Genomic DNA, 25,141 nt, shown 5'->3' on the forward strand with positions numbered 1-25,141 from the left:
AGGCAAATGAATTGGCTCTAGGATTTTGGGGATGGTGAGGGAGAAATCAAAGCAGCTCTTGGCATTATTTTCAAATCTTCGCTAGACACAGGTGAGCTGTTGGAGGATTACAAATGTAATTCCGTTATTTAAAAAGAAAATTAGCCTTACTTCTGTGGTGTGAAATTGTTAGAATCAATCCTGAGGATCAGAAAACAGCATGCACTAGTCAGAAATAGTCAGCATGGTTTTATTAAAAGAAGATCATGCCTTAAAAATTTGATTGGATTCTTTGAGGAAATGAGGAGGAGGAGGATTGGTGTGGATAGTGCAGTGCTGTCTACATGGATTTTAGTAAGGCATTTGACAATGTCCCACATTCAAAATATAAAAGTCATGGGATACAGGGCAATGTGTTGAATTGAAGTCAGAGTTGGCTTAGTAACAGGAAACAAAGGGTAACGGTTGATGCCTGCCCTTAAAAATGGAATGCTATTTCAGAAGGTGTTCTGTAGGGCTTGGTGTTGGGATCCCTGCTATCAGGGATCCAGTAACAGTTGACCAACAGTGGATCATTGCTATTGGGGATGTGGCCAATGGTGGATAAAGGAAGATGGAGGTAGGTTAACATATTAGGTGCTCCTTTAGAAGTCTGATGAAGTTTCTTAACTTCTTTTTAAAAGGAAGTTGAAAGACTGACCTCTTGTAGCATTTTGTGTTATCATTTTTTTTTTGGTTCAACATTCAAGTAGCCTCCCCCCAGGGCGTGTGATGAAGCATTTCACACGTACCCTCACAGAGATTGGAGCAGAAATAACAGACAGCTGGAGCACGGCTGGCAGTGAAACTAATGAAACAGGTCAAAGGGAAGCAGGAATCATGGGTTTGGATGTAGAGGTGGCAGATGGGATGGGTGACTGAGTTATGAAAAGCAAGGTCATTTTTGAAAACAATCTTAGGATGTGAACATGGAATTTCCCAGGAAAAACCAAGACAACTTAATTTTTTCTCTTAAAAAAACCAACAACTCAAAGGGGACAGTGGCACACATTATCACAGAACAGGATCAGACAGTCTTCACTAAACTAGCCAGCAAGATCTCATTGGTCTAGGGGTATGATACTCACTTACGACTTTGTACATTGTAGACATGCAAGAGATCCTGGGTTCAAATCCTGACCGAGCCCTCATTTCTTGGGGCAGCACAGTGCCTCACAGCACCAGGGACTCTGGTTCAATTTGACCCTTGGGTGACTGCGTGAAATTTGCACGTTCTCCCAGTGTCTGCATGGGCGCTCAGGTTTCCTCCCACAGTCCAAAGGTGTGCAGGTTGGGTGGATTAACCATGGAAAATGCAGGAAATAGAGTAGAGGAGTGGGTCTGGGTTGGAGGCCCTTCGGAAGATCAGTGTGAACTCGATGGGCTGAATGGCCTGCTTCCACACTAAGAATTCTATGATCCATGCCTTTCCCACCTGCACATGAATTAGCTGCAGCTTTGAAGAACCAGAGGTAATATAATGGAGTTATTCCCGGTACAGGGGCAGAAATTGGGCTTTAATATTGAAAGCACAAATGTGAAATCTTAACAGTTTGTGGCTGCTGGCCATTGCTGGGAGAAAATGTTGCAAACTTTGTATATCCCAGGCTACTCATGCTTTAAAGAGAAAAGCAAACCAAGTGAGAACAGGTCCCGTGTTCACAGGAAAGCCAGGGCATGGGTGTAGTTGATTCTTGTGTGACAAGGCACCCAAAGCTTAGGGTTAAGGGGAGGCGTTGGGCTAATGGTACGAATGCTAGACTATTATTCTAGAAACCCAGGTAACCTTCTGGGGATACCTGTTTGAATTCTGCCACTGCAGGTTTTGAAATTTTAATTCAATTAAAAAAAAAGGAAGTCGGGAATTAACAGTCTATTGATGACCATGAAGCCATTGTCAATTGGTGGAAAACCTCATCTGGTTCATTCATGACTTTCAGGGAAGGAAATTGCCATCCTTGTGTGAACTGGTCTATATGTGACTGCAGACGCAGAGCAACATGATTGGATCTTAATTGTTTTCTGACAATTAGGGCTGGGCAAGAAATGGCAGCTTAGCCCACATCCCCTGAATGAATTTTAAAAAATCCCACCAGCCCCAAGTCTGTGGCACAGCCCACAAAACCTGGTCGTTTTTGGGGAGTAGCAGAATGGTACAAAAATGTCTTGTCCCTCCCACTCAGATTCCACTGTGAAATTCACAGACTAGAACTAGTTAAGTATCATGGAAATTAAAATTAACAGAAAAAAAAGGTGTAGATACAAAGAATCTCAAACAAAAAACACAATATCTTATGAAAGGCAATAGACCTGAAATATTAATTTTGTTTCTCTCTCCAAAGATGCGGAGACATCAGTTGAATATTTTCTGACTTTATTCCTGGAAGGTATTACTGTTGTGTGGCCCAACTGTTAATCACTGACTGAAGAAAATGCACAGTAGTAGACAGAATTAGAATGTTATAGATGAGGTTTGGGCTTTTTCCTGAAACGTCGATTCTCCTGCTCCTTGGATGTTGCCTGACCTGTTGTGTTTTTCCAGCACCACACTCAGTTACCACCTCCATATGTTGCATTGTAAAAACAGGAAGAGCCTGTTAGTTTTCCAAAGCAAGACTACATTAGTTGATGTCCATTCAAACATTTGTTTTGGGTGATGTGGACAACAATATCTTCCAGATTTCCTGAAGTCAATTCCACAACTAAAAATTTCTGAACCCAAGACCAGAAGATTTTAATGAAATGTTCTGAAGCATCTCCAGACACAAAATGTGAACTCTGCTTTCTCCCCACAGATACTGACAGACATGCTGAGCTTCTCCAACAATTTCATTTCTGTTTTGTACCAGAAGACTTTTATTGGGCAAAGAATGTGCAGCAATGGAGACTACAGATCAGTTAAGTGAATGGCAGAACAGGTTCAAGGAGCTGAATGTTTCTAACATACCATAGCAGGATTTCACCAGGAATCCTGTAAGTTTGTGGAGCAGGATAACTTATTTCCTTTTTGGGGAGGACCTCAGGATTGAAGGTCACTTGCTTTCACTCTGGCTTTGGAGATGGCTGATCTGCAGATTCTGCCACACAAGGGCTGGTGGTGCTCAGAGGGTCAACTATTCGAATTATTGGGAGGTTTGTGCACTTTTAGATTCTCAACTTTACCGCTGCAGATCATCACAGAATCCCCACAGTTCAGGAAGTGCCATTCAGCCCAGTGAGTCTACACTGACCCTCCAAAGAGCAGCCAGACACCTATATTATCCTTATAACCTTGCACCTACCATGGCTAATCTACCTAGCGTGCACATCCCTGGACAATATGGGACAATTTAGCACAGCCAATCCACCTACACTGGACATCTTTGGATTGTTGGAGGAAACTGGAGCACCAGGCAGAAAGGGGGAGAATGTGCAAACTCCACTGAGTCACCCAAGGATGGAATTGAACCTGGGTCCCTAGCGCTGTGACACAGCAGTGCTAACCACTGAGCCACCGCGCCAAGCTTAAGGTGGACAAAGGCTGTTAATGTCACAGGCACCAATCTGATTGAATCATCTCCATTTTGGTTAGAGGACATTTTTAAAACATTACACAATTATCCCCCTAATGGTTAGAGATCTTATAGCACAGATACAACCTATTAGTGACTGTGGACTGAAGAAGTCTGCCAATACTTCCCAATTCCTGGTCCACTGCCTTGAGGGTTACAGCAATTAAGTGCACATCTGAGTTTTTTTTAAATGCAGAGAAGGCTTCTGCCTCGAGTACTCTTTCGGGCAGTATGTTTCAGATGCCTATCATCCTTTAGGTGGAAGGATTGCTCAATTCCCCTATTATCCTTCAAGTAATTACATTAAGTCTCTGCCTTAGTTATTGACCCCACTGAGGGAAATAGTTGTCTACTACCCACCCTAACCTCAGGCCATCAATTTTATACACTTCAAATAAATCTCCCCTTTCTAAAGAAATCAGTACCTAACCAATCTGTCTTCATAACAAATTCTCTACCCCTGACACATGATCACAAATCTCTGCTGTAATCTCTTTAGAGGAGTCATGTCTTTTCTACAATTTTCTGAACAGGCCTGTATTTAAGTAAAAAAAAAATTGGATGTGGGCATCACTGGCTGAGCCAATATTTATTGCCTGCCACTAGTTGCCCTGGAGGGGTGGGTGAGCTGCCTTCTTGAACCGCTGCAGTCCATTTGGTGCCAAGACCCCCACCATGCCACTGGTGAGGGAGTTCCAGAATTTTGGCCCAGCAACATTGAAGGACTGATGATATATTTTCAAGCCAGGTTGGTGAGTGTTTTGGAGGGTGGTGGTGTTCCCATGTATCTGCTGCCCCTGTCTTTCTAGATGGTAGAGGGTGTGGGTTTGGAAGTTGCTAGGAAACCTTGGCGAATTTCTAAAGTACATCTTGTAGCTGGTACACAATGCTGCGACTGAACATTGATGACTGAAGGAGTGGATGCTTGCATCCAGCAGCTGTTTTATCCTGGATGATGTCAAGCTTCTTGAGTGTCGGTGGAGCTGCCCCCATCCAGGCAAATGGGGAGTCAGGTGGTGAGTTACTCACTGTAGGATTCCTAACCAGTTTTACCTGCTCTCATAGCCAGTATGGCTAGTTAGTTTCTGGTCACGGCATACAATATTCTAGTTGAGGCTGAACTATTGAATGTTCCAATTCTTAGCATGATCTCCCTGGTCTTAAATACTATGCCACAGCCAAGAAAAGAAAATATTCCAAGTATTAACAGTCTTGTCGACTTTCCCTGTAACCTTCTGGAATCTGTGGACATGCACTCCAGGGACCCCCTGCCCATCTACATGTTTCAGTATCGAACCATTCTCTTCTCCTGCTTACCTCTCAGCTGTATGGGTTTAAGGTAATTTGCAATTGTTCTGTCACCTGAGTAATTCATTAATAACTTCTTACAATTGCAATGGTGCACAACTCCAATCTGTCACACTTGATACCCATAACGGAATAAGAAATGTATGATAAATGTTGCTTTGTAGTTACAGTACCCTGAACCCCCACCACCAGAATAAAAATCTATCTTTGCTCTCACTGTTGAAATCAAAAGTCAGAGTCAGAGTCAGAGTCATAGAGATGTACAGCATGGAAACTGACCCTTTGGTCCAACCCGTCCATGCCAAACAGATATCCCAACCCAATCTAGTCCCACCTGCCAGCACCCGGCCCATATCCCTCCAAACCCTTCCTATTCATACACCCATCCAAATGCCTTTTAAATGTTGTAATTGTACCAGACTCCACCACTTCCTCTGGCAGCTCATTCCATACATGTACCACCCTCTGCTTGAAAAAGTTGCCCCTTAGGTCTCTTTTATTCTTTTTCCCCCCCGCCTCGCCCTAAACCTATGCTCTCTAGCTCTGGACTCCCCACCCCAGGGAAATGACTGTCTATTTATCCTATCCATGCCCCTCAGGATTTTATAAACCTGTATAAGGTCACCCCTCAGCCTCTGATGCTCCAGGGAAAACAGACCCAGCCTGTTCAATCTCTCCCTATAGCTCAGATCCTCCAACTCTGGCAACATCCTTGTAAATCTTTTCTGAACCCTTTCAAGTTTCACAACATCTTTCCGATAGGAAGGAGACCAGAAATGCACGTAATATTTCAACAGTGGCTTAACCAATGTCCTGTTCAGCCACAACATGACCTCCCAACTCCTGTACTCAATACTATTGACCAATAAAGGAAAGCATACCAAATGCTTTCTTCACTGTCCTATCTACCAGCGATTCTACTTTCAAGGAGCTATGAACCTGCACTCCAAAGTCTCTTTGTTCAGCAACACTCCCTAGGACCTTACCATTAAGTGTCTAACTCCTGCTAAGATTGGCTTTCCCAAAATGCATCACCTCACATTTATCTAAACTAAGCTCCATCTGCCACTTCTCAGCCCACTGGCCCATCTGATCAAGATCCTGTTGTAATTTGAGGTAACCTTCTTCGCTGTCCACTACACCTCCAATTTTGGTGACATCTGCAAACTTACTAACTATACCTCTTATGCTCGCATCCAAATCATTTACATAAATGACGAAAGGTAGTGGACCCAGCACTGATCCTTGTGGCACTCCACTGGTCACAGGCCTCCAGTCTGAAAAACAACCCTCCACCACCACCCTCTGTCTTCTACCTTTGAGCCAGTTCTGTATCTAAATGGCTAGTTATCCCTGTATTCCATGAGATCTGACCCTGCTAACCAGTCTCCCACGGGGAGCTTTGTTGAATGCCTTACTGAAGTCCATATAACTCACATCCACCGCTCTGCCCTCATCAATCCTCTTTGTTACTTATTCAAAAAATTCAATCAAGTTTGTGAGACATGATTTCCACACACAAAGCCATGCTGACTATCCCTAATCAGTTCTTGCCTTTGCAAATACATGTACATCCTGTCCCTCAGGACTCCCTCCAACAACTTGCCCACCACCGATGTCAGGCTCACCGGTCTATAGTTCCCTGGTTGTCCTCACCACCCTTCTTAAACAGTGGCACCATGTTAGCCATCCTCCAGTCTTCAGGCACCTTATCCGTGACTACCGATGATACAAATATCTCAGTAAGAGCCCCAGCAATCACTTCCCAGTGCTTCCCTAGCTTCCCAGTTAGTCTGTGCAGTTTATTTCTTGAATTAAATTTCCCAGCACCTCCTCACAACTTCAGTCTCCCCTGCCCCCCAAGAACCCACAAACTCCACTCAACTATCATGTTACTGAAACCTAAACTCCTCTTCTAATTTTCATATCTAAGAGTTTTGCTGCACTATAGATCCTGGAACCTTCAGTCTTTCTAAAATAATGCAATCAAAACAATCCCTTCACAGGCTAGTATGAGAATGGAAATGATACAAAGCTGAGGTGGAATAGCAAGTTATAATCAGCAGAATAATTTCAGAATAAGACAAAGATCCCTTGCACAACTGGGAGGCCAGCCAAGTTCTTTGAATTTTAAGGTCAAGATCATTTCAAGGCTTTATCTTGGAGTATGCCTTCAAAGTAACAAGTGGTGAACCCAAGGATTGGGAGAAAGGACCATGGAAATGAAACAATTTCTCACTGAAAGTAAAGCAGATTTGTAGACAATGTTGGTTCAGTTTCTACACATAAAACATACTTTATTAATTGTGTCAACCTTGCAAAACTGACTTCTGGTTTTATATTAATCACATACATTCTAGATTACACACTAGCCCAGATTAGTTGATGGATTAAGCACAACACCACAGGATATACAAAGGAAACAGTATTAACGTAATGCCTATTTGACTGTCAAAATCCCTAAAATCAAACTGGAAAGATTTTAGCCATGTAAGGTTGCTTCAAAGCAGTAATAAAAAGCATGATGATTTAGACAAATAATACAGAGCCGTAGATGCAAGTTTGCTGATGAGAATTAGGTGGCACACTAGGTGATGAAGACAAGAGCAAAAAGTTACAAGGGAGCAGAACTGTGACAGAGGGAGTTCAATCCAGTTTAGGTTCAAGAAATATCAATATTTCTAAATTGAGAGAAGTGAGGAACCCGGGATAAGCAGAGATACGGAGGTCCCAACACAGAAATAATCAAAAACAAAAGGTTCAAAAAACAGAAATTGCTGGGAAAGTTCAGTGGGTCTAGCAGCACCTGTGGAGAGAGATCAGAGTTAAAGTTTGGGCTCAGAATGACACAAAGATCCCTTGAGTTATAGAGTCATAGAGATGTACAGCATGGAAACAGACCCTTCAGTCCAACCCATCCATGCCGACCAGATATCCCAACCCAATCTCGTCCCACCCGCCAGCACCTGACCCATATCCCTCCAGACCCTTCCTGTTCATAAACCCATCCAAATACCTCTTAAATGTTGCAACTGTATCAGACTCCACCACTTCCTCTGGCAGCTCATTCCATACACGTACCACCCTCTGTGTGAAAAAGTTGCCCCTTAGGTCTCTTTTATATCTTTCCCCTCTCACACTAAACCTATGCCCTCTAGTTCTGGACTCCCCGACCCCAGGGAAAAGACTTTGCCTATTTACCCTATCCATGCCCCTCATAATTTTATAAACCTCTATAAGGTCACCCCTCAGCCTCCGACGCTCCAGGGAAAACAGCCACAGCCTGTTCAGCCTCTCTCTGTAGCTCAAATCCTCCAACCCTGGCAACATCCTTGGAAATCCTTTCTGAACCCTTTCAAGTTTCACAACATCTTTCCAATAGGAAGGAGACCAGAATTGCACACAATATTCCAACAGTGTATTTGAAGAGTAGGGTGGGATACTCCAGCTCTCACAAAAGCAACATGATTGAGTATCTAAGGGTTAAAGGACTTTGGCTCTCTATCTAATCATTCATAATTGAGTAAACAGTTGTGCACATTTGCCCTCATACCTCGACACTTGTACATCTTCAGAACTGTCCTTATGTTTATATGGTCTGTTCACATTCTTCATTCCAAAATAGATGACTTTTAATGCTATTCTGCTATGACAATACTATGGCTTTAAGAAGTGTTTTTGTCCTTTTTTTGAAGACAGGTAAAAAATAGAGCTGTCTGATATAAGCAATAAAATAAACAGCTTGTGAGGCCTTGGGCTTTTTTTTAAAAAAAGTTAGAACAATAGAAGCAGCATGAATGGGTGAAGTCAGGCTCCCATTGTGTTAGTTTAGCTTTCAGTCATTGTTGGGGTTTTGAAACTGCCATATATCTCCCTCTGCTATAACAAAACACGAGTTCTCTCTCTCCGCCACAATATTTTCTTAATGGTCTTTTCTCCTGGACTGGAGAATCGCTGCATGTGAGATGCTGTATTTTACTGAATTTGCCCTTGCTCAAGTGGGAAGCCAGCTAAGTTACTTTTAAAGCTTATAAATCAAAATTTTAATGCCGGGGCTTTTTAAAGTTAAAAGACAAGTTTAAATAGGCCTTTACTTCAAAGATGGAATACAAGGATACGAGACATGTGCTAAGGAGGCATAAGGCTCTGCTTGGCCTTGATGGAGGAACTGGGTTCAGTACCTCCAGTAGAATACAGGGGAGCTTAGAAAGGCCCTATCACAGATTCACCCACTCTGGGACTGAAAGGATTAAGTGATGAGGGCTGGTTACATACAAAAACACACACACAATGCCCTGAACATAACAGTGTGTTCTGATGTTTCAAATGAAAAAAGAAATTGACAGGGTTGACAAAAATAAATTATTTCCTCTGTTTCTCGATAGATCTTTGTTAGGCGAAGGTCCGATGAATTATGAAATAAGACAGGGAGTGAAGCTAAAAGCAGTTATGATCTAATTGAATGTGAAACAACCATGAGGTGCTGAAAGGAATCTTCCAGCCCAAGGAGAGGACAGAGAGCTGCAGTTTCCAGATTCTAGCATGTGTGTCTTTGCCCATTGAGAACATGGATTTGCTACAGAAAAATTGTAGAAATACTCAGCAAGTGACCTCTATCAGCACTCTCATTAGCCAGTATTTGATTTTTTAAAATTTCAGATTTCCAGCATCAGCAGTATTTCCCTTTTGTAGTAATCATGCTCAAAGCGGAAATGCAAATCTGGTCTTTGCTTTTCAACACCTATATATGATTTTTATTTTGATCCTAATTAAGAGACACTAGTGTTGGGGAATGGAGACTTCTCTTTTGAAGCATCAAGCATTGTCAGGTTAGGTTTGGCACAATAGTTATCCCACTAACATGCTTCCAGCCTACAACCTGCAACTTGCCTGAAGTTCAGGGTGTAGGGTTGCTCGCTGAGCTGTAGGTTTGATATCCAGACGTTTCATTACCTGGCTAGGTAACATCATCAGTGGCAACCTCCAAGTGAAGCGAAGCTGTTGTCTCCTGCTTTCTATTTATATGTTTGTCCTGGATGGGGTTCCTGGGGTTTGTGGTGATGTCATTTCCTGTTTGTTTTCTGAGGGTTTGCTGAAGTTTAGTCAGAGAGTGAGGATTGTTTGATGACTAAGTCACCTAGTGATTCTCAAAAGCTCACCCACCATCTACAAGGCACAAATCATAATGCGTTACTGCACAAGTGCAGCTCCAACAACACTACAAACCTAATGCTCACCGTGACATACCAGCCTGCTTGATCAGCATCCCAACGAGTACCTTCAACAGTCACTCTACCCTTACATACACCAGGCAGTGACAACAGCATACTCCACTTCCATGATGTACTGCAGCAACTCATGCTCAGGAGCACCTAGCAAACCATCTAGAAGGACAAGAGCAGCAGATACATGGGATACAGAAAACAGAGAGGAGTAAGCAGATCATTCTCGGGATGGCAGGGGAGTGGGACACTGCAAGGGTCAGTGCTATGTTCACAAGTGCTCATGCTCTATATCAATGATTAGGATATAGCGAGCAATTGTAACATTTCCACATTTGGTCATTACACCAAACTAAATGGGAACTGGTATTGTAAGCAGGGTTCAAGGAGGCTTACTTGGACAGGTTGAGTGAATGGGCTAGAACACAACACGTTGAATATAATGTAAACAGATGTGAAGTCACTCACTTTGGTTAAAAATAACAAAGGCAGCATATTCCTTAAATGCTCTGAGGTTGACAAGTACAGGTGTTGAAAGAAACCTGGAAGTCCTTGTTTGTGAATCACAAGAAGCTAACACATAGGTGCGGCAAGCAATCACAAAGGCAAATGGTATGCTGACCTTCATTTACCAATGGAAGTTGAGCCCAGTCGCACACAGCATTGGCGAGACTTCACCTAGAGTACTATGCTCTGTTCTTATCTTCTCAAAGGAAGGATATATTTGCCGTAAACGGGTGTAATGAGGGATTTATCAAATTAATCCCACGGCGGTGGGATCATTTTGAGAGATTGAGGAAAATGCTGGAAAATGGGATTAGAATAGTTAAGATGGCTGCTTTTGACTGGTGTGGACACAATGGGCCGAAGGACCTTTTTCTGTGCAGCTGATCTTTTTGGCTTGATAAACTGGGTCTGTGTTCTCTGGAGTTTTGGAGGAGGAGGCATGATCCCATTGAAACTCTCAAAGTTCTTATAAGTCATGGCATGGTGATGTAGAAAGGATGTTTCTTCTGGTTTGTGTCCAGAATTAGAGGACAATCACAGGATAAAGTGCAAACTATTTAAGACTAAGATGAGGAAACATTTCTTCACTCACAGGGTGGTGAATCTTTGGAATTCTCTGACCCAGAAACTTTGGAAGCTCAATCATGGAGCTGGTTTAAATCAGAAGTTGATCAGTTTCTGAAGATCAACATAATGTTGTTGAGGCCAATTCGTTAGATTTATTCAAAAGGCAGCTGGACATGACCATTCCGGCTAAAGGGAACAAGAGGTGTGGAGACAAAGTTGGAATGGGATACTGAAATCGCATGACCATATTGAATGGTGTGCAGTTTCAAAGGGCTGAATGGCCTACCCCTGTACCCATGTGCTACATTTCTATTAAGGGATATGAAAACAGTGTGGAAAATTACTCCAAGGAGATGATCAGCCATGACTAAGTGGCAGGGCAGACTCAATAAGTGGAATGTGCATTCCTGTTCCTATGTTTCTGGTCAGGTAGGATACAAAACTGAAAAAAGGCATGGATGGCTCTATTAATTAATGATAGCATTAGCACAACAGAGTGATAATCTAATTATACAAAACCAGGAAGTAGAAATAATTTGGATCAAACAGAGAAAAGTTAAAGGTAAGGAGTGACTTCTGGCAGTGGCGTACGTACCCTCCCAATAGCAACCACATGGTAGGCTGGAGTATAAACTAAACATTAAACATGAGTTTTTCACAAAGGCACAGTATTACATGGAATTTTAATTGACATAGACTGGAAAAATCTAATGGGCAAAGGTGGAGGAGTTCATGTGTTTTGGGACAGTTACTTCTGACAGACTGCAGAACATGCTGTTTGAAAGCAGACTATACTAGACTTGGCATTGTGCAATGAGATAGGATTAATTAATGGTCTCATAATGAGGGTGTCACTTGATTGCAATGATCACAATCTGAGTGAATTCACTCTCAGTTTGAGGGAGATGGGCAGTTGGGTCCAGGTCTCATATTTTTAACTTTAAGGACAATTATGAGGGCATGAAAGCAGAACTAGCTGAAGTGACCTGGAAAATTAGATTATGGGAAAGATCAAGGGAGATGCAGTCGTGGATATTTAAGGGCATATTTCAGAACATATAACAGATACATTCTGACAGGAAAGGAAAATGCCAAAGGGAGGACACACCATTGCTCATTAACCAAAAGAAGTTAAAGATACACGTTAGGAATGCTTTATCTGAAAACTCCAGGACCAGCTGGTTTTCAGACAAATGACAAGTCTGATGCTCGCTTGTAAGGGGAAATATAAAAAAAAGTTAAGAGATATGTTTAGATATTTAAAGGGGGGGGGGGGGGCGGAATAAACAGTGTTAAAATGAATTTGGTCCCATGAAAAGCAAATCTGCTGATTTAGTAATGGAAACCAAGGAGATAGTTTCTGAACTGAACAGGTATTTTACATCAGTTTCATTTACAGGATCCAAACAACACCCCAGATACAGCTGCACATCAGGAAATGGAAAGGAGGAAGGAATTAATGAGTTAAAAAAAAGTTTGACTTCACCTTGGTTTTAAATAGCGTCCCATTTATTGTTAAATTGTAACCCTAGTTCTAGACACAAACAGGAAAAAAAACTTGCCTATATTTAGCCTATTTAAGTATTGAAAAAATTTCAATGAGATCATCTCTCATTCTTCAAAACTCTAGAGAACCCAGGTCCAGTTCGACAATCTCTCTTCATAAGTCAGTCAAATTATTCTAGGAACAAGTCTGATGAACCTTCATTGCACTCTATGGCAATAATATCTTTCCGGAGATAAGGAGACCAAAACTGCACACACTAATCTAGCTGCAGCTTCTATATAAATGTAGCAAGATTTCGCTACTCCTCTACTCAAATCTTCTTGGGATAGGGCTAACATCCCATTAAATTGCCTAATAGCTTGCGACATCAGTATGTTAGCCTTCAGTGAGTAACAGACAAAGGACAAAGGGCAATAAGTCACTGATTCCTGCAGGACACCACTGGCCACAGACCTTCAATCAGAAAAAACACTCCTCTGCTACTCTGTCACCTACGATACAGCACTGGCTTCATTATTACCAGCTCAGCAATAATTCCTCTATCACTCATGGAAGGGTCAATGGCCTATAATTTCCCAGATTCTCTCTGCTGCCCTTTTTAAACAAAGGAACAATGGCTATCCTCTAGTCCTCTGGGACCTCTTGTGACTAAAGAGGACACAAAGATTTCGTACAAGGCCCAGCAATTTTCCTCAACTGCCTTTCTCAGCATTCTATCAAGTTCTGGGGACTTGTCTACCTTAACCGCTTTTCAAAACCTCCAACACCACTACCACCTTTTTTTTAAGATTGACATGCCCTAGAATATCAACATTACCCTCCCAAAACTTATCATCCACTATGTTTTTGTCCTTTGAGAGTACCCCTGGAAAGTATTCATGAAGGACCATATCCACTTCCTCCAGCTGCATGCATAAACTCCCTCCTTTACCCTTGAGTGGACTTACCTTTTTGCTAATGTACAAAATGCCTTACATTTCATGGTCATGGTCAACGCTTGTTCGACTTCTTTCCTATTTTTGTATTCTTCAAGGTATCGATCTTCAGTTTCTTAAGCCTTACATATACCTTCTTTTTCACTAAGCTCTCAACTTCTCTTGTCATCCAAGATTCGAGAATCTTGCCATCGTTATCCTTCACTTTCACAGAAAATGCTGGTCCTAAACTCTAATCAACTGGCCTTTAAAAAAGACTGCCACATGCCAGATGTGGATTTACCCTCAAACGGCTACTCCTAATCTACAATCCCCAGTTAACGCCTAATGTTGTGGTTGCTAGCCTTCCCCCAATTTACTGCTTTCACTAGAGGACTACTCTTAGCTTTATCCATAAGTAGCTTATAACTTGCAGAATTATGATAAATTGCAAAAGATTAGCATGTGGGTGCAGCAACTAATTAAGAAAGCGAATATAATGTTATCATTCATTGCACTGGAACGGAATACAAAAGTAGCGAGGTAATGCTTCAGTTATTTGTTTTTTTTAAAATCAACAATGTGGAAACAGGCCCTTCGGCCCAACAAGTCCACATTGACCCTCTGAAAAGTAACCCACCCAGACCCATTCCCTTACTACTCTACGTTGACCCCACACTAATGCACCTAACCTACACAACCCTGAACATTATGGGCAATTTAGCATGGCCAATTCACCTAACCTGCATATCTTTGGATTGAAGGAGAGAACCGGAGCACCCAAAGGAAACCCATGCACACGTAGGGAGCACATGCAAACTCCACACAGACAGTTGCCCCAAGAGGCAATTGAACGTGGGTTCCTGGCACAACCACTGAGCCACCGTGCTGCTATTATACAAGGCACTGGTATCTGGAGCACTGTCTTACAGGATTGGTCCCTTTAGTTAAGGATTTGTTAACAAAGGCTTACTGGGCCAATACCTGGAATGGGTAGCTTGTCTTATAAGGGAAGCTTAGGCAGACTGGGCTTGCATTTGCTAAATGTAACAGGCGAATTGAGTGAAACATGAGTCGAGTCATACAGCATAGAAACAGGTCTTTCAGCCCACCATGTCTATGCTGACCAACAAACACCAAACTAATCCCATTTACCTGCACTTGTTGCATAGCCTACTATGCCCCAGCATTTTAAGTGCTCATTCAGATGCTGCTTAAATGTTACGAGTACCTGCCCCCACCATTCTCTCAGGCACGTTCCATATTTTTACCACTCTCTAGGTGCAATGTTTTTCAGTTCTCCTCTTAACCACTTGCTCTCCACCTTAAAATGTATATCCTCTGGTCTTAGACACATCTGCCATGGTGAAGAGAATGCCACAAACTACTGTGAGTCTCATAAGTTTGTATACTTCAATCAGATCCCCCCCTCTTCTCCAAAGAAAACAAACCCCAGTCTTAGCGATGATGTTACCTAGCATGGTGACAAGACATCTGAAAACAAACCTTCAAGCTCAGCCAGCTAACTTACATACATACAGTCTCTCTTCATGAGATCCTGAGGGGGCTTGACAGTATGAGTGTGGAAAGGATGTTTCCTCTTGCAGGAGCTTTGAGAACTCGTGCTCCGTGTTTAAAAAGGGGTTGCCTATTTAAGAGAAAGGTACATTTCCTGAGGGTCAAGTGTCTTTGGAACTCCCTTTCTGAGAGAATACTTAGAACATTTTTAAGGCAATGGTCGATAGACTGGTGAGCAAGGAGGTGAAAAGTGATTGAAGTAGATGGGAATGGTTTTCAGATTACAATTAGAACAGCCATTACTGTATTAAATGGCCGAGAAAGCTCTAGAGATCAAAAGCCCTGCTCCCACTCCTAACTTGTATGTTTCTACACATAATCAGTTCTTGTCATAAAGAGGCATGGTTCCTCAGAATGCTAAGCAGGTTAAGGAAAAATATGTTAAGGAGAAACAATTCTCAGGATAAGATATGTAGGAAGTGCAGGTGTTCTTTAGGGAGTTGCATGCATTTCAAACTACTTTAGTGATGGGGTTACTAAATAAGTTGATCTGGCAATTTCAGAAGCAGACCTTGAGCAACAATTTGTGGACAGTGTAACTTGTAATTGATTTTGTCGCTGCCAGCACCTCGGCAAAGTCAAGGAAAAAAATATTTTATCTGAAGGGAGAGTTCGGGCTATAAACTTGCACAACACGTATCTATTAACTGGCAAGTCAAATGACATGGCAATTAGATATCTGCACATTCCTGAATGCAGTGGGGGAGAGAGTGACAGCGCTAAGTGATTGCACCAAAATTGGTAACTTTTCTATCAGTCCAGAGATAGCAACAAACAATACTTGGTTTCTCTGTTACAAAAGATTGAAGAGCTAGGGATGAGAATCTCCCCCCTTATTACAAACCTGGGAGGCTGTTCCTTCCGCATCAGCTGTGCACTCTGTTCCACGGGTGGCAGCTCTCGTTCGCGATGGCCTTACCACTGGAGAATTACGGCGACGGTAGAACAGCACATACGCATGCCGTGCAACCACCTGACTTTCATCAACTGTGGTGACAGTGCTGTCATCAAAAAGACGCCAACCTACACAAGAACAAAACAGTCACCACAATGGAAGCTTGAAGACAAGTCTCAGTTTAAGACAGTGAACGGAGGGGCACACACTGAACAACTGGTGCAATTGGGTAGAGCATGTAAATTGTCACAAATTGCAACATCGATGTGATAATAAACTTGCTCTTGGGTTAGTATTTCAGGAAAAGGCTCAATAACATATTTTGAACAAGGATTCCATCTGACTAGAAATAGTATTGAGGAAATTTTCAACTCTTCATCCTTATCACAATGCAAACACTATGAAATTTCCTTTGCTTCAGTAATTAATGAAGGATAAAATAAAGACATTATTCATTATTAGCAATATACCTAGTAGTAGAAAATTTTTCTATTTTTTAAAACCTCGCTCCAGAGAAGTTCCACAGACCAGAAATCCTCTTTTTGGCTGTCACTGGCTGGGTCCAGTATTTATTACCTGTCCTTAGTTGCCCCTTGAGAAGGTGGGGGTGAGCTGCCTTCCTGAACCACTGCAGTCCATGTGCTGTAGGTTGACCCCCAATGCCCTAAGGGAGGGAATTCCAGGATTCTGACCCAGGGACACTGAAGGAACGACAATATATTTCCGAGTTAGGATGGGGAGTGGCTTGGAGGGGAACTTGCAGTGGATGGTTTCCCATGTATCTGCTAATTTTGTCCTTCTAGTTAGAAGTGGTTGTGGGTTTGGAAGGTGCTGTCTGAGGATCTTTGGTGAATTTCTGCAGTGCATCTTGTAGATGGTTCACTGATACTCAGTAGCAGTTGGGTGTTTGTGGGAGTGGATGCTTGTGGAAGTGGTGCCTATCAAGTGGGCTGCTTTTTCTTGGATTGTGTCACAAGCTTCTTGAATATTGTTGGAGCTGCACCCATCCAGGCAAGTGGGGAGTAATCCATCACATTCCTGACTTGTGCCATGTGAATGGACAGACTTTGGTGAGTCAGGAGATGAGTATTCCTAGCCTCTGACATGCTCTTGTAGCCAGTGTTTATATAGAGTCATAGAGATGTACAGCATGGAAACAGACCCTTCAGTCCAACCCGTCCATGCCGACCAGATATCCCAACCCAATCCAGTCCCACCTGCATGCATCTGGCCCATATCCCTCCAAACCCTTCCTAGTCATACACCCATCCAAATGCCTCTTAAATGTTGCAATTGTACCAGCCTCCACCACTTCCTCTGGCAGCTCATTCCATACACGTACCACCCTCTGTGTGAAACAGTTGCCCCTTAAGTCTCTTTTATATCTTTCCCCTCTCACCCTAAACCCTATGCCTTCTTGTTCTGGACTCCCAACCCCAGGGAAAAGACTCTGTCTATTTATCCTATCCATACCCCTCATTATTTTGTAAACCTTGATAAGGTCACCCCTCAGCCTCCGACGCTCCAGGGAAAACAGCCCCAGCCTGTTCAGTCTCTCCCTGTAGCTCAGATCCTCCAACCCTGGCAACATCCTTGGAAATCTTTTCTGAACCCTTTCAATTTTCACAACATCTTTCTGATAGGAAGGAGACCAGAATTGCACGCAATATTCCAACAGTGGCCTAACCAATGTCCTGTACAGCCGCAACATGATCTCCCATCTCCTGTACTCAATACTCTGACCAATAAAGGAAAGCATACCAAATGCTTTCTTCACTATCCTATTTACCTGCAACTCCACTTTCAAGCAGCAATGAACCTGCACTCCAAGGTCTCTTTGTTCAGCAACACTCCCTAGAACTTTACCACTAAATGTATAAGTCCTGCTAAGATTTGCTTTCCCAAAATGCAGCACCTCGCATTTATCTGAATTAAACTCCATCTGCCACTTCTCAGCCCATTGGCCCATCTGGTCCAGATCCTGTTGTAATCTGAGGTACCCCTCTTCGCTGTCCACTACACCTCCAATTTTGGTGTCAGTAGCACACTTACTAACTGTACCTCTTATGCTCACATCCAAATCATTTATGTAAATGACAAAAAGTAGAGGACCCAGCACCGATCTTTGTGGCACTCCACTGGTCACAGGCCTCCAGTCTGAAAAACAACTCTCCACCACCACCCTCTGTCTTCTACCTTTGAGCCAGTTCTGTATCCAAATGGTGAGTTCTCCCTGTATTCCATGAGATCTAACCTTGATAACCAGTCTCCCACGGGGAACCTTGTCGAACGCCTTACTGAAATCCATATAGGTCACATCTACTCTCTGCCCTCATCAATCTTCTTTGTTACTTCTTCAAAAAACTCAATCAAGTTTGTGAGACATGATTTCCCACGCACAAAGCCATGTTGACTATCCCTAATCAGTCCTTGCCTTTCCAAATACACGTACATCCTATCCCTCAGGATTCCCTCCAACAACTTGTCCGAGGTCAGGCTCACCAGTCTATAGTTCCCTGGCTTGTCTTTACCGCCCTTCTTAAACAGTGGCAACACGTTTGCCAACCTCCAGTCTTCCGACACCTCACCTGTGACTATCGGTGATACAAATATCTCAGCAAGAGGCCCAGCAATCACTTCTCTAGCTTCCCACAGAGATCTAGGGTACACCTGATCAGGTCCTGGGGATTTATCCACCTTTAACCGTTTCAAGACATCCAGCACTTCCTCCTCTGTAATCTGGACATTTTGCAAGGTGTCACCATCTATTTCCCTACAGTCTATATCTTCCATATCCTTTTCAACAGTAAATACTGATGCAAAATATTAATTTAGTATCTCCCCCGTTTTCTGTGGTTCCACACAAAGGCTGCCTTGCTGATCTTTGAGGGGCCCTATTCTCTCCCTAGTTACCCTTTTGTCCTTAATATATTTGTAAAAGCCCTTTGGATTCTCCTTAACTCTATTTGCCAAAGCTATCTCATGTCCCCTTTTTGCCCGCCTGATTTCCCTCTTAAGTATACTCCTCCTGCCTTTATACACTTCTAAGGATTCTCTCGATCTATCCTGTCTATACCTGACATATGCTTCCTTCTTTTTCTTAACCAAACCCTCAATTTCTTTAGTCATCCAGCATTCCCTATACCTACCAGCCTTCCCTTTCACCCTGACAGGAATATACTTTCTCTGGATTCTTGTCATCTCATTTCTGAAGACTTCCCATTTTCCAGTTGTCCCTTTACCTGCAAACATCTGCCTCCCATCAGCTTTTGAAAGTTCTTGCCTAATACCATCAAAATTGGCCTTTTTCCAGTTTAGAACTTCAACTTTTAGATCTGGTCTATCCTTTTCTATCACTATTTTAAAACGAATAGAATTATGGTCGCTGGCCCCAAAGTGCTCCCCCACTGACATCTCAGTCACCTGCCCTGCCTTATTTCCCAAGAGTATGTCAAGTTTTGCACCTTCTCTAGTAGGTACATCCACATACTGAATCAGAAAATTGCCTTGTACACACTTAACAAATTCCTCTCCATCTAAACCTTTAACACTATGGCAGTTCCAGTCGATGCTTGGAAAGTTAAAATCCCCTACCATAACCACCTTATTATTCTTACAGATAGCGGAGATCTCCTTCTAAGTTTGTTTCTCAATTTCCCTCTGACTATTAGGGGGGGGGGGGGTGGGGTGGGGGGTCTATCCCTTTCTTATTTCCCAGTTCCACCCAAATAACTTCCCTGGACGTATTTCCGGGAATATCCTCCCTCAGCACAGCTATAATGCTATCCCTTATCAAAAATGTCACTCCCTCCTCTTTTATATGGTGAATCCAGTTGAGTTTCTAGTCAATGGTAATCCATAGGATGTTGACAGTGGGGAAATAGACTGATGGTCATGACTGCACTTTTCCTCGAGTGGTTGAATGCTTGCACGTGTGGCCGTATGAGAGAATCATCGCAGACTCCTCCTTCATCCATATAACTGCACATTTGCAGCAATAATCCAGAGAGGGAAATTGAGCTGGTTATATTCTGAATGGTAATGAATGATGATTGGAGGAGGGGCAGAGTGGCTTTGGAGCCCAAGTACATAAATGATTAAAAGCAAGTCACAAAAGCAAATCAAGAGAGGTTAATGAAATGTTTGTCTTTATCGCCTTGAAATAAAGGCCAAGGGAAGGAAGTGATGCTTCAGTAATTCAGATCCTTTGTTGGATGTCATCTGGAGTCCTGCACTATCTTGGCAAAGTTCAGTTAAATTATGAAACTAGACTTCATAGATCTACCCTGTATTCCCTGGAATATACAAGTTTGATAGGTCACTTAATTGAGATGTTTAAAATAGATTTAAAGAGAATCTATTTCCCGGGAACTGGGGGGGGGACAGAAGATAGAGTGAGTCCAGAAAGAGGGGCATAAACTTAAAACTGGAGCCAGACTGTTGAGGTCATGTTATGAAGAAGCACTACATAGTATGTAAATCTGGAACTCTCTCCCAAAAGCCTATGGATTCTGGAGGTCAATTGAAGTTTGCATAACAGAGATAAATAATTTGCTGGGTTAGAATATTGGGGGAAATTGCGAACAGTTAGAAAACTGGAGCCAAGGTATAGGTCAGCCCTGATCGAACAGATCAGGATCAAAAAACTAAAAGGCTTCCTCCTGTTTTTCTGTAATGGGCTTGCTGGAGCTGAACAGTTTGCTCCTGCTATTAATCCTCTCCCTAGCCCAAACACAGCAAGATCAAGGCTAGCAATCCCAAATAGAAAAGTTCTTGGGGCAAAAAAAAAGCCCAGGTTATTTATCTGTGAATAATCTGAAATTGGAATCTATTGATAGCATATATTGCAGCTGCACACATGCTACTGGACCTGATGAGTTTCTCCAGCAATTTCTGTTTTCCCTCTGCACTTAGTTTTATTATCCAGAGATATCCCTGGTTCCTAGATGTAAGCAGGCAATAAGAATTGAACAAGGTCCTCAACTGGGTTAAAGTCACCACAGAATTGCAGAATTACATTTTACTTTGCTCAAAAACTGCATGAATCCATGTAAGATTCTGTAAATCTCTTTTTTAGATGAGAATCAGTCAGACCATTGTGGCACAGCCAGTCTCACACATGGCACCTCACACCTTCAATACATTATCTGGGCTGACATGACACCAATTGTTAAAGTTCACTTGAGAATGCAAATTTAATGTTCTGCGATTTACATAAGATTACATAAAAACGAACTGAAACCAACATACTTATTCTAAAAGATGAGAGACTCAACAAAAAATTTAGGACTTTTTCAATATATAATTTCAGTTACACCACACTGTAAACTTTTGCTCCAAATTCTGTGCCTTACAATCGTATACTCCACAACCACCTGATGAAGGAGCAGCGCTCTGAAAGCTAGTGCTTCCAAATAAATCTTTTGGACTATAACCTGTTGTTGTTTGATTTTTAACTTTGAACAAAATACCTTTTCAGCTTTTTGTATTTGTGGTCCTTTAGCTTTACCTGGGACAAAGCTTGATAACAATTTATATCTAACCAAATGAGCCTTCACTTGAAGATAAAATTCATTCCTGGAATGAGTGTGTTGCAAGTATGGTTACTGCTATTGTTCTTCCCGAAGGTGTTTCTAAGGTGCTTTCGGGCCACCCTGTTGAACAGCTGGTACCGGTTTTGTCACATGTAAAAGACCAGTTCAGAACAAAGTTAAGGAACAACCATATTGCTGGGGAAATAATCACAAATCCAGAGCAGGCAAGAATAGCACATTTCCTTCTCTAAAGGAACCAGCTGTGTTTTTGCAACAATTTGAAACTTTGTGGTTTACTTACCAGTCTGTATTTCTGATTTTTAAAAACCACATACAAATTCTCCAAAGTGGAATCTGAACTCATTTTCTGAATTATTAGCTCATTGAAATCAACACTAGGCTACCAAACGTCCAGGGCCAGAAGTTAGGAAACAGCTGGTCTCGGCCAGCGATACACAGCACAGTTCTAAGTTGGTTTAGCAATTCTTTTTTGAGAGAGGAGATAAGTGTGACAGGCAACTGCTCCTCTTTTATTAGCTCTTGTACACAGACAGATAAAGAGTATACAAAGCCAGAGGCAATTAGTGTGTTTGGTGAATATTAACTCACCGACGTCACTGCGCTGGCTGTTCTTGTCATTGGGTAGACGTGCATAGGCGGTGTAGTGGCCCCCAATCATCCCACCGTAGTGGTTAATTACTGCATAGAGATCATAAACAGGGGGCTGGCGGACGTCCTTCACACCAATGCAGAACTTGCTCAGGTCCAGATTTCTTTGAAAGGAAAAGTGATTGATACAAAATATTAAACAAAAACTTCATATCCCCAAGTAATCACAGCTCTGAATTTTCTGCACATGTCCAAAGTAGGTATTTCTCAAAAATATTCCCAGGACAGATATAGGACAGGGGCTAGATACAAGTTAAAGTGTTCTCTGCAAGAGGATTGATGAGGGCAGAGCAGATGTGATTTATATGGTCTTCAGTAAGGCTTTTGACAAGGTTCCCCATGGGAGACTGGTTAGCAAGGTTGGATCTCATGGAATAGAGGGAGAACTAGCCATTTGGGTACAGAACTGGCTCAAAGGTAGAAGACAGAGGGTGGTGGTGGAGGGTTGTTTTTCAGACTGGAGGCCTGTGACCAGTGGAGTGCCACAAGGATTGGTGCTGGGTCCTCTACTTCTTGTCATTTACATAAATGATTTGGATGTGAGCACAAGTGGCACAGTTAGCAAGTGTGCTGCTGACACTAAAATTGGAGGTGTAGTGGACAGCGAACAAGGTTAACTCAGATTACAACAGGATCTTGATCAGATGGGCAAATGGGCTGAGAAGTGGCAGATGGAGTTTAATTTAGATAAATGCGAGATGCTGCATTTTGGGAAAGCAAATCTTAGCAGGACTTATACACTTAATGGTAAGGTCCTGGGGAGTTTTGTTGAACAAAGAGACCTTGGAGTGCAGGTTCAGAGTCGCAGGTAGATAGGATAGTGAAGGCGGCGTTTGGTATGCGTTTCTTTATTGGTCAGAGTATTGAGTACAGGAGTTGGGAGGTCATGTTGCGGCTGTACAGGACATTGGTGAGGCCACTGTTGGAATAGTGTGCACAATTCTGGTCTCCTTCAAATTGGAAAGATGTTGTAAAACTTGCAAGGGTTCAGAAAAGATTTACAAGGATGTTGCCAGGGTTGGAGGATGTGAGATGAATAGGCTGGGGCTGTTTTTCTCTGGAGCGTCAGAGGCTGAGGGATGACCTTATAGAGGTTTATAAAATCATGAGGAGCATGGATAGGGTAAATAGACAAGGTCTTTTCCCTGGGGTGGGGCAAGTCCAAAACGAGACGGCATAGGTTTAGGGTGAGAGGAGAAAAGACCGAAGGGGCAATTTATTCGTGCAGAGGATGCTACGTGTATGGAATGAGCTGCCAGAGGAAGTGGTGGAGGCACGTCCAATTGCAACATTTAGATGGGTATATGAATAGGAAGGGTTTGGAGTGAATTGGGCCAGGTGCCAGCAGGTAAATCAGTTTGGAATACCTGGTCGGCATGGATGAGTTGGACCGAAGGGTCCGTTTCTATGCTGTACATCTCTACGACTCTACACTGTCCTCAAACGCTCCCAGCACAGGGTTATATACAAATCAAAGCTCTCTCTGCACTCTAGTAGACCGTCGTGGGCATCTAACTCAAACACACACCTCCTCCCACCCTACCTCCTGTAAAAATGCCATCCCTTATTCCCAATTTCTCCGCCTCCACCACATCTGTTCCCAGAATGACCAATTCCATCTTAGAAAATCCCAGACGGCCTCCTCCTTCCAAGACTGCAATTTCCCTTGCCACGTGGTCGACGGTGCCCTCCAGCACATCTCTTCCACTTCCCGCACCACTGTCCTCAAACACCACCCCTCCCAAGGACAGAACCCCCCAGTCCTCCCCTTCCATCCAACCAACCTCTGCATATATAGCATCGTCCTCCGCCACCTACAAACAGACTCCGCCACCAGGGATATACTTCCCTCCCCACCCCTATCAGCATTTCAGAGGGACCATTCCTTCTGCAACTCCTTAGTCAGATCCATACACACCCTACCAACCCACCCCCAACTCTCAGCAGCTTCCCCTGCCACCGCAGGAAGTGCAAAACCTGCACCCACACCTCCCCCCTCACCTCCATCCAAGGCCCCAAAGGATCCTTCCACATCCGTCAAATATTTACCTGTAGTACCTCTACCAATGTCATCCACTGGCTCCGTTGCACCTGATGTGGTCTCCTCTGCATCGGGGAGACAGGACGTCAACTTGCGAAACATTCCAGAGAACATCTCTGGGACACCTGCACCAACCAACCCCAGTGCCCTGTGGCTGAACACAAACTCCCCCTCCCATGCCAACAAGGACATGCAGGCCCTGGGCCTCCTCCATCACCAAACCCTGACCACCTAATGCTTGGAGGAAAAACGCCTCATATTCCGCCTTGGAACCCTGCAACCACACAAGATCAATGTGAATTTCACCAGTTCTCTCATTTCCCCTCCTCCGACATTATCCCAGTCCCAACTCTCTAACTCGGCACTGCCCTCTTGATCTGTCCTTCATTTCCCATCTATCCGCTCCACCCTCCTCTCCAACCCATCACCTTTGCCCCGCCTTCAAATATCTATTGCATTCTCAGCTATATTCCCCCCCAACCCTAATTCCCTCCCATCTATCTCTCAGCCCCCTGGCTCACAAGCCTCATTCCTGATGAAGGGCTTATGCCTGAAATGTCGATTCTCCTGCTCCTTGGTTGATGCCTGACCTGCTTGGTCTGTCCAGCACCACACTCTCGACTCTGATCGCCAGTATGTGCAGTCCTCACTTTCTCCTATTGCACTACACTGTCCCCAAACACTCCCAGCACGGGGTTAGATAAAGCTCCCTCTGCACTATCACACACTCCGAGAACAGATAAAATACAGATCAGATTCAGAGTAAAGCTTCCTCCACACTATCAAACTGTCCTGGGACAGATGCAGCACAGGGTTAGATACAGAGTAAA

At 43.1% G+C, this 25,141-nt stretch overlaps 1 protein-coding gene across 9 annotated transcripts in view; it reads right to left on the reverse strand.

Moving 5' to 3' along the window:
* usp19 (ubiquitin specific peptidase 19) overlaps positions 1–25,141 on the reverse strand; it is a 162,533-nt gene that overhangs the window by 8,014 nt on the left and 129,378 nt on the right. For 8 of the 9 annotated variants that reach the window (XM_072581747.1, XM_072581744.1, XM_072581742.1 and 5 more), the window contains 2 exons: positions 22,211–22,374; positions 16,017–16,195 (listed from right to left, as the gene is read on the reverse strand). In XM_072581747.1, coding sequence (XP_072437848.1) covers positions 16,017–16,195; positions 22,211–22,374 — 343 coding nt within the window. Of the gene's footprint in view, positions 1–6,224; positions 7,684–16,016; positions 16,196–22,210; positions 22,375–25,141 lie in introns of those variants that run through there. The other variant, XM_072581746.1, reaches the window with a different exon arrangement.

This window comes from Chiloscyllium punctatum, chromosome 12 (assembly GCF_047496795.1).
Source record: "Chiloscyllium punctatum isolate Juve2018m chromosome 12, sChiPun1.3, whole genome shotgun sequence".
NCBI lineage: Eukaryota > Metazoa > Chordata > Chondrichthyes > Orectolobiformes > Hemiscylliidae > Chiloscyllium > Chiloscyllium punctatum.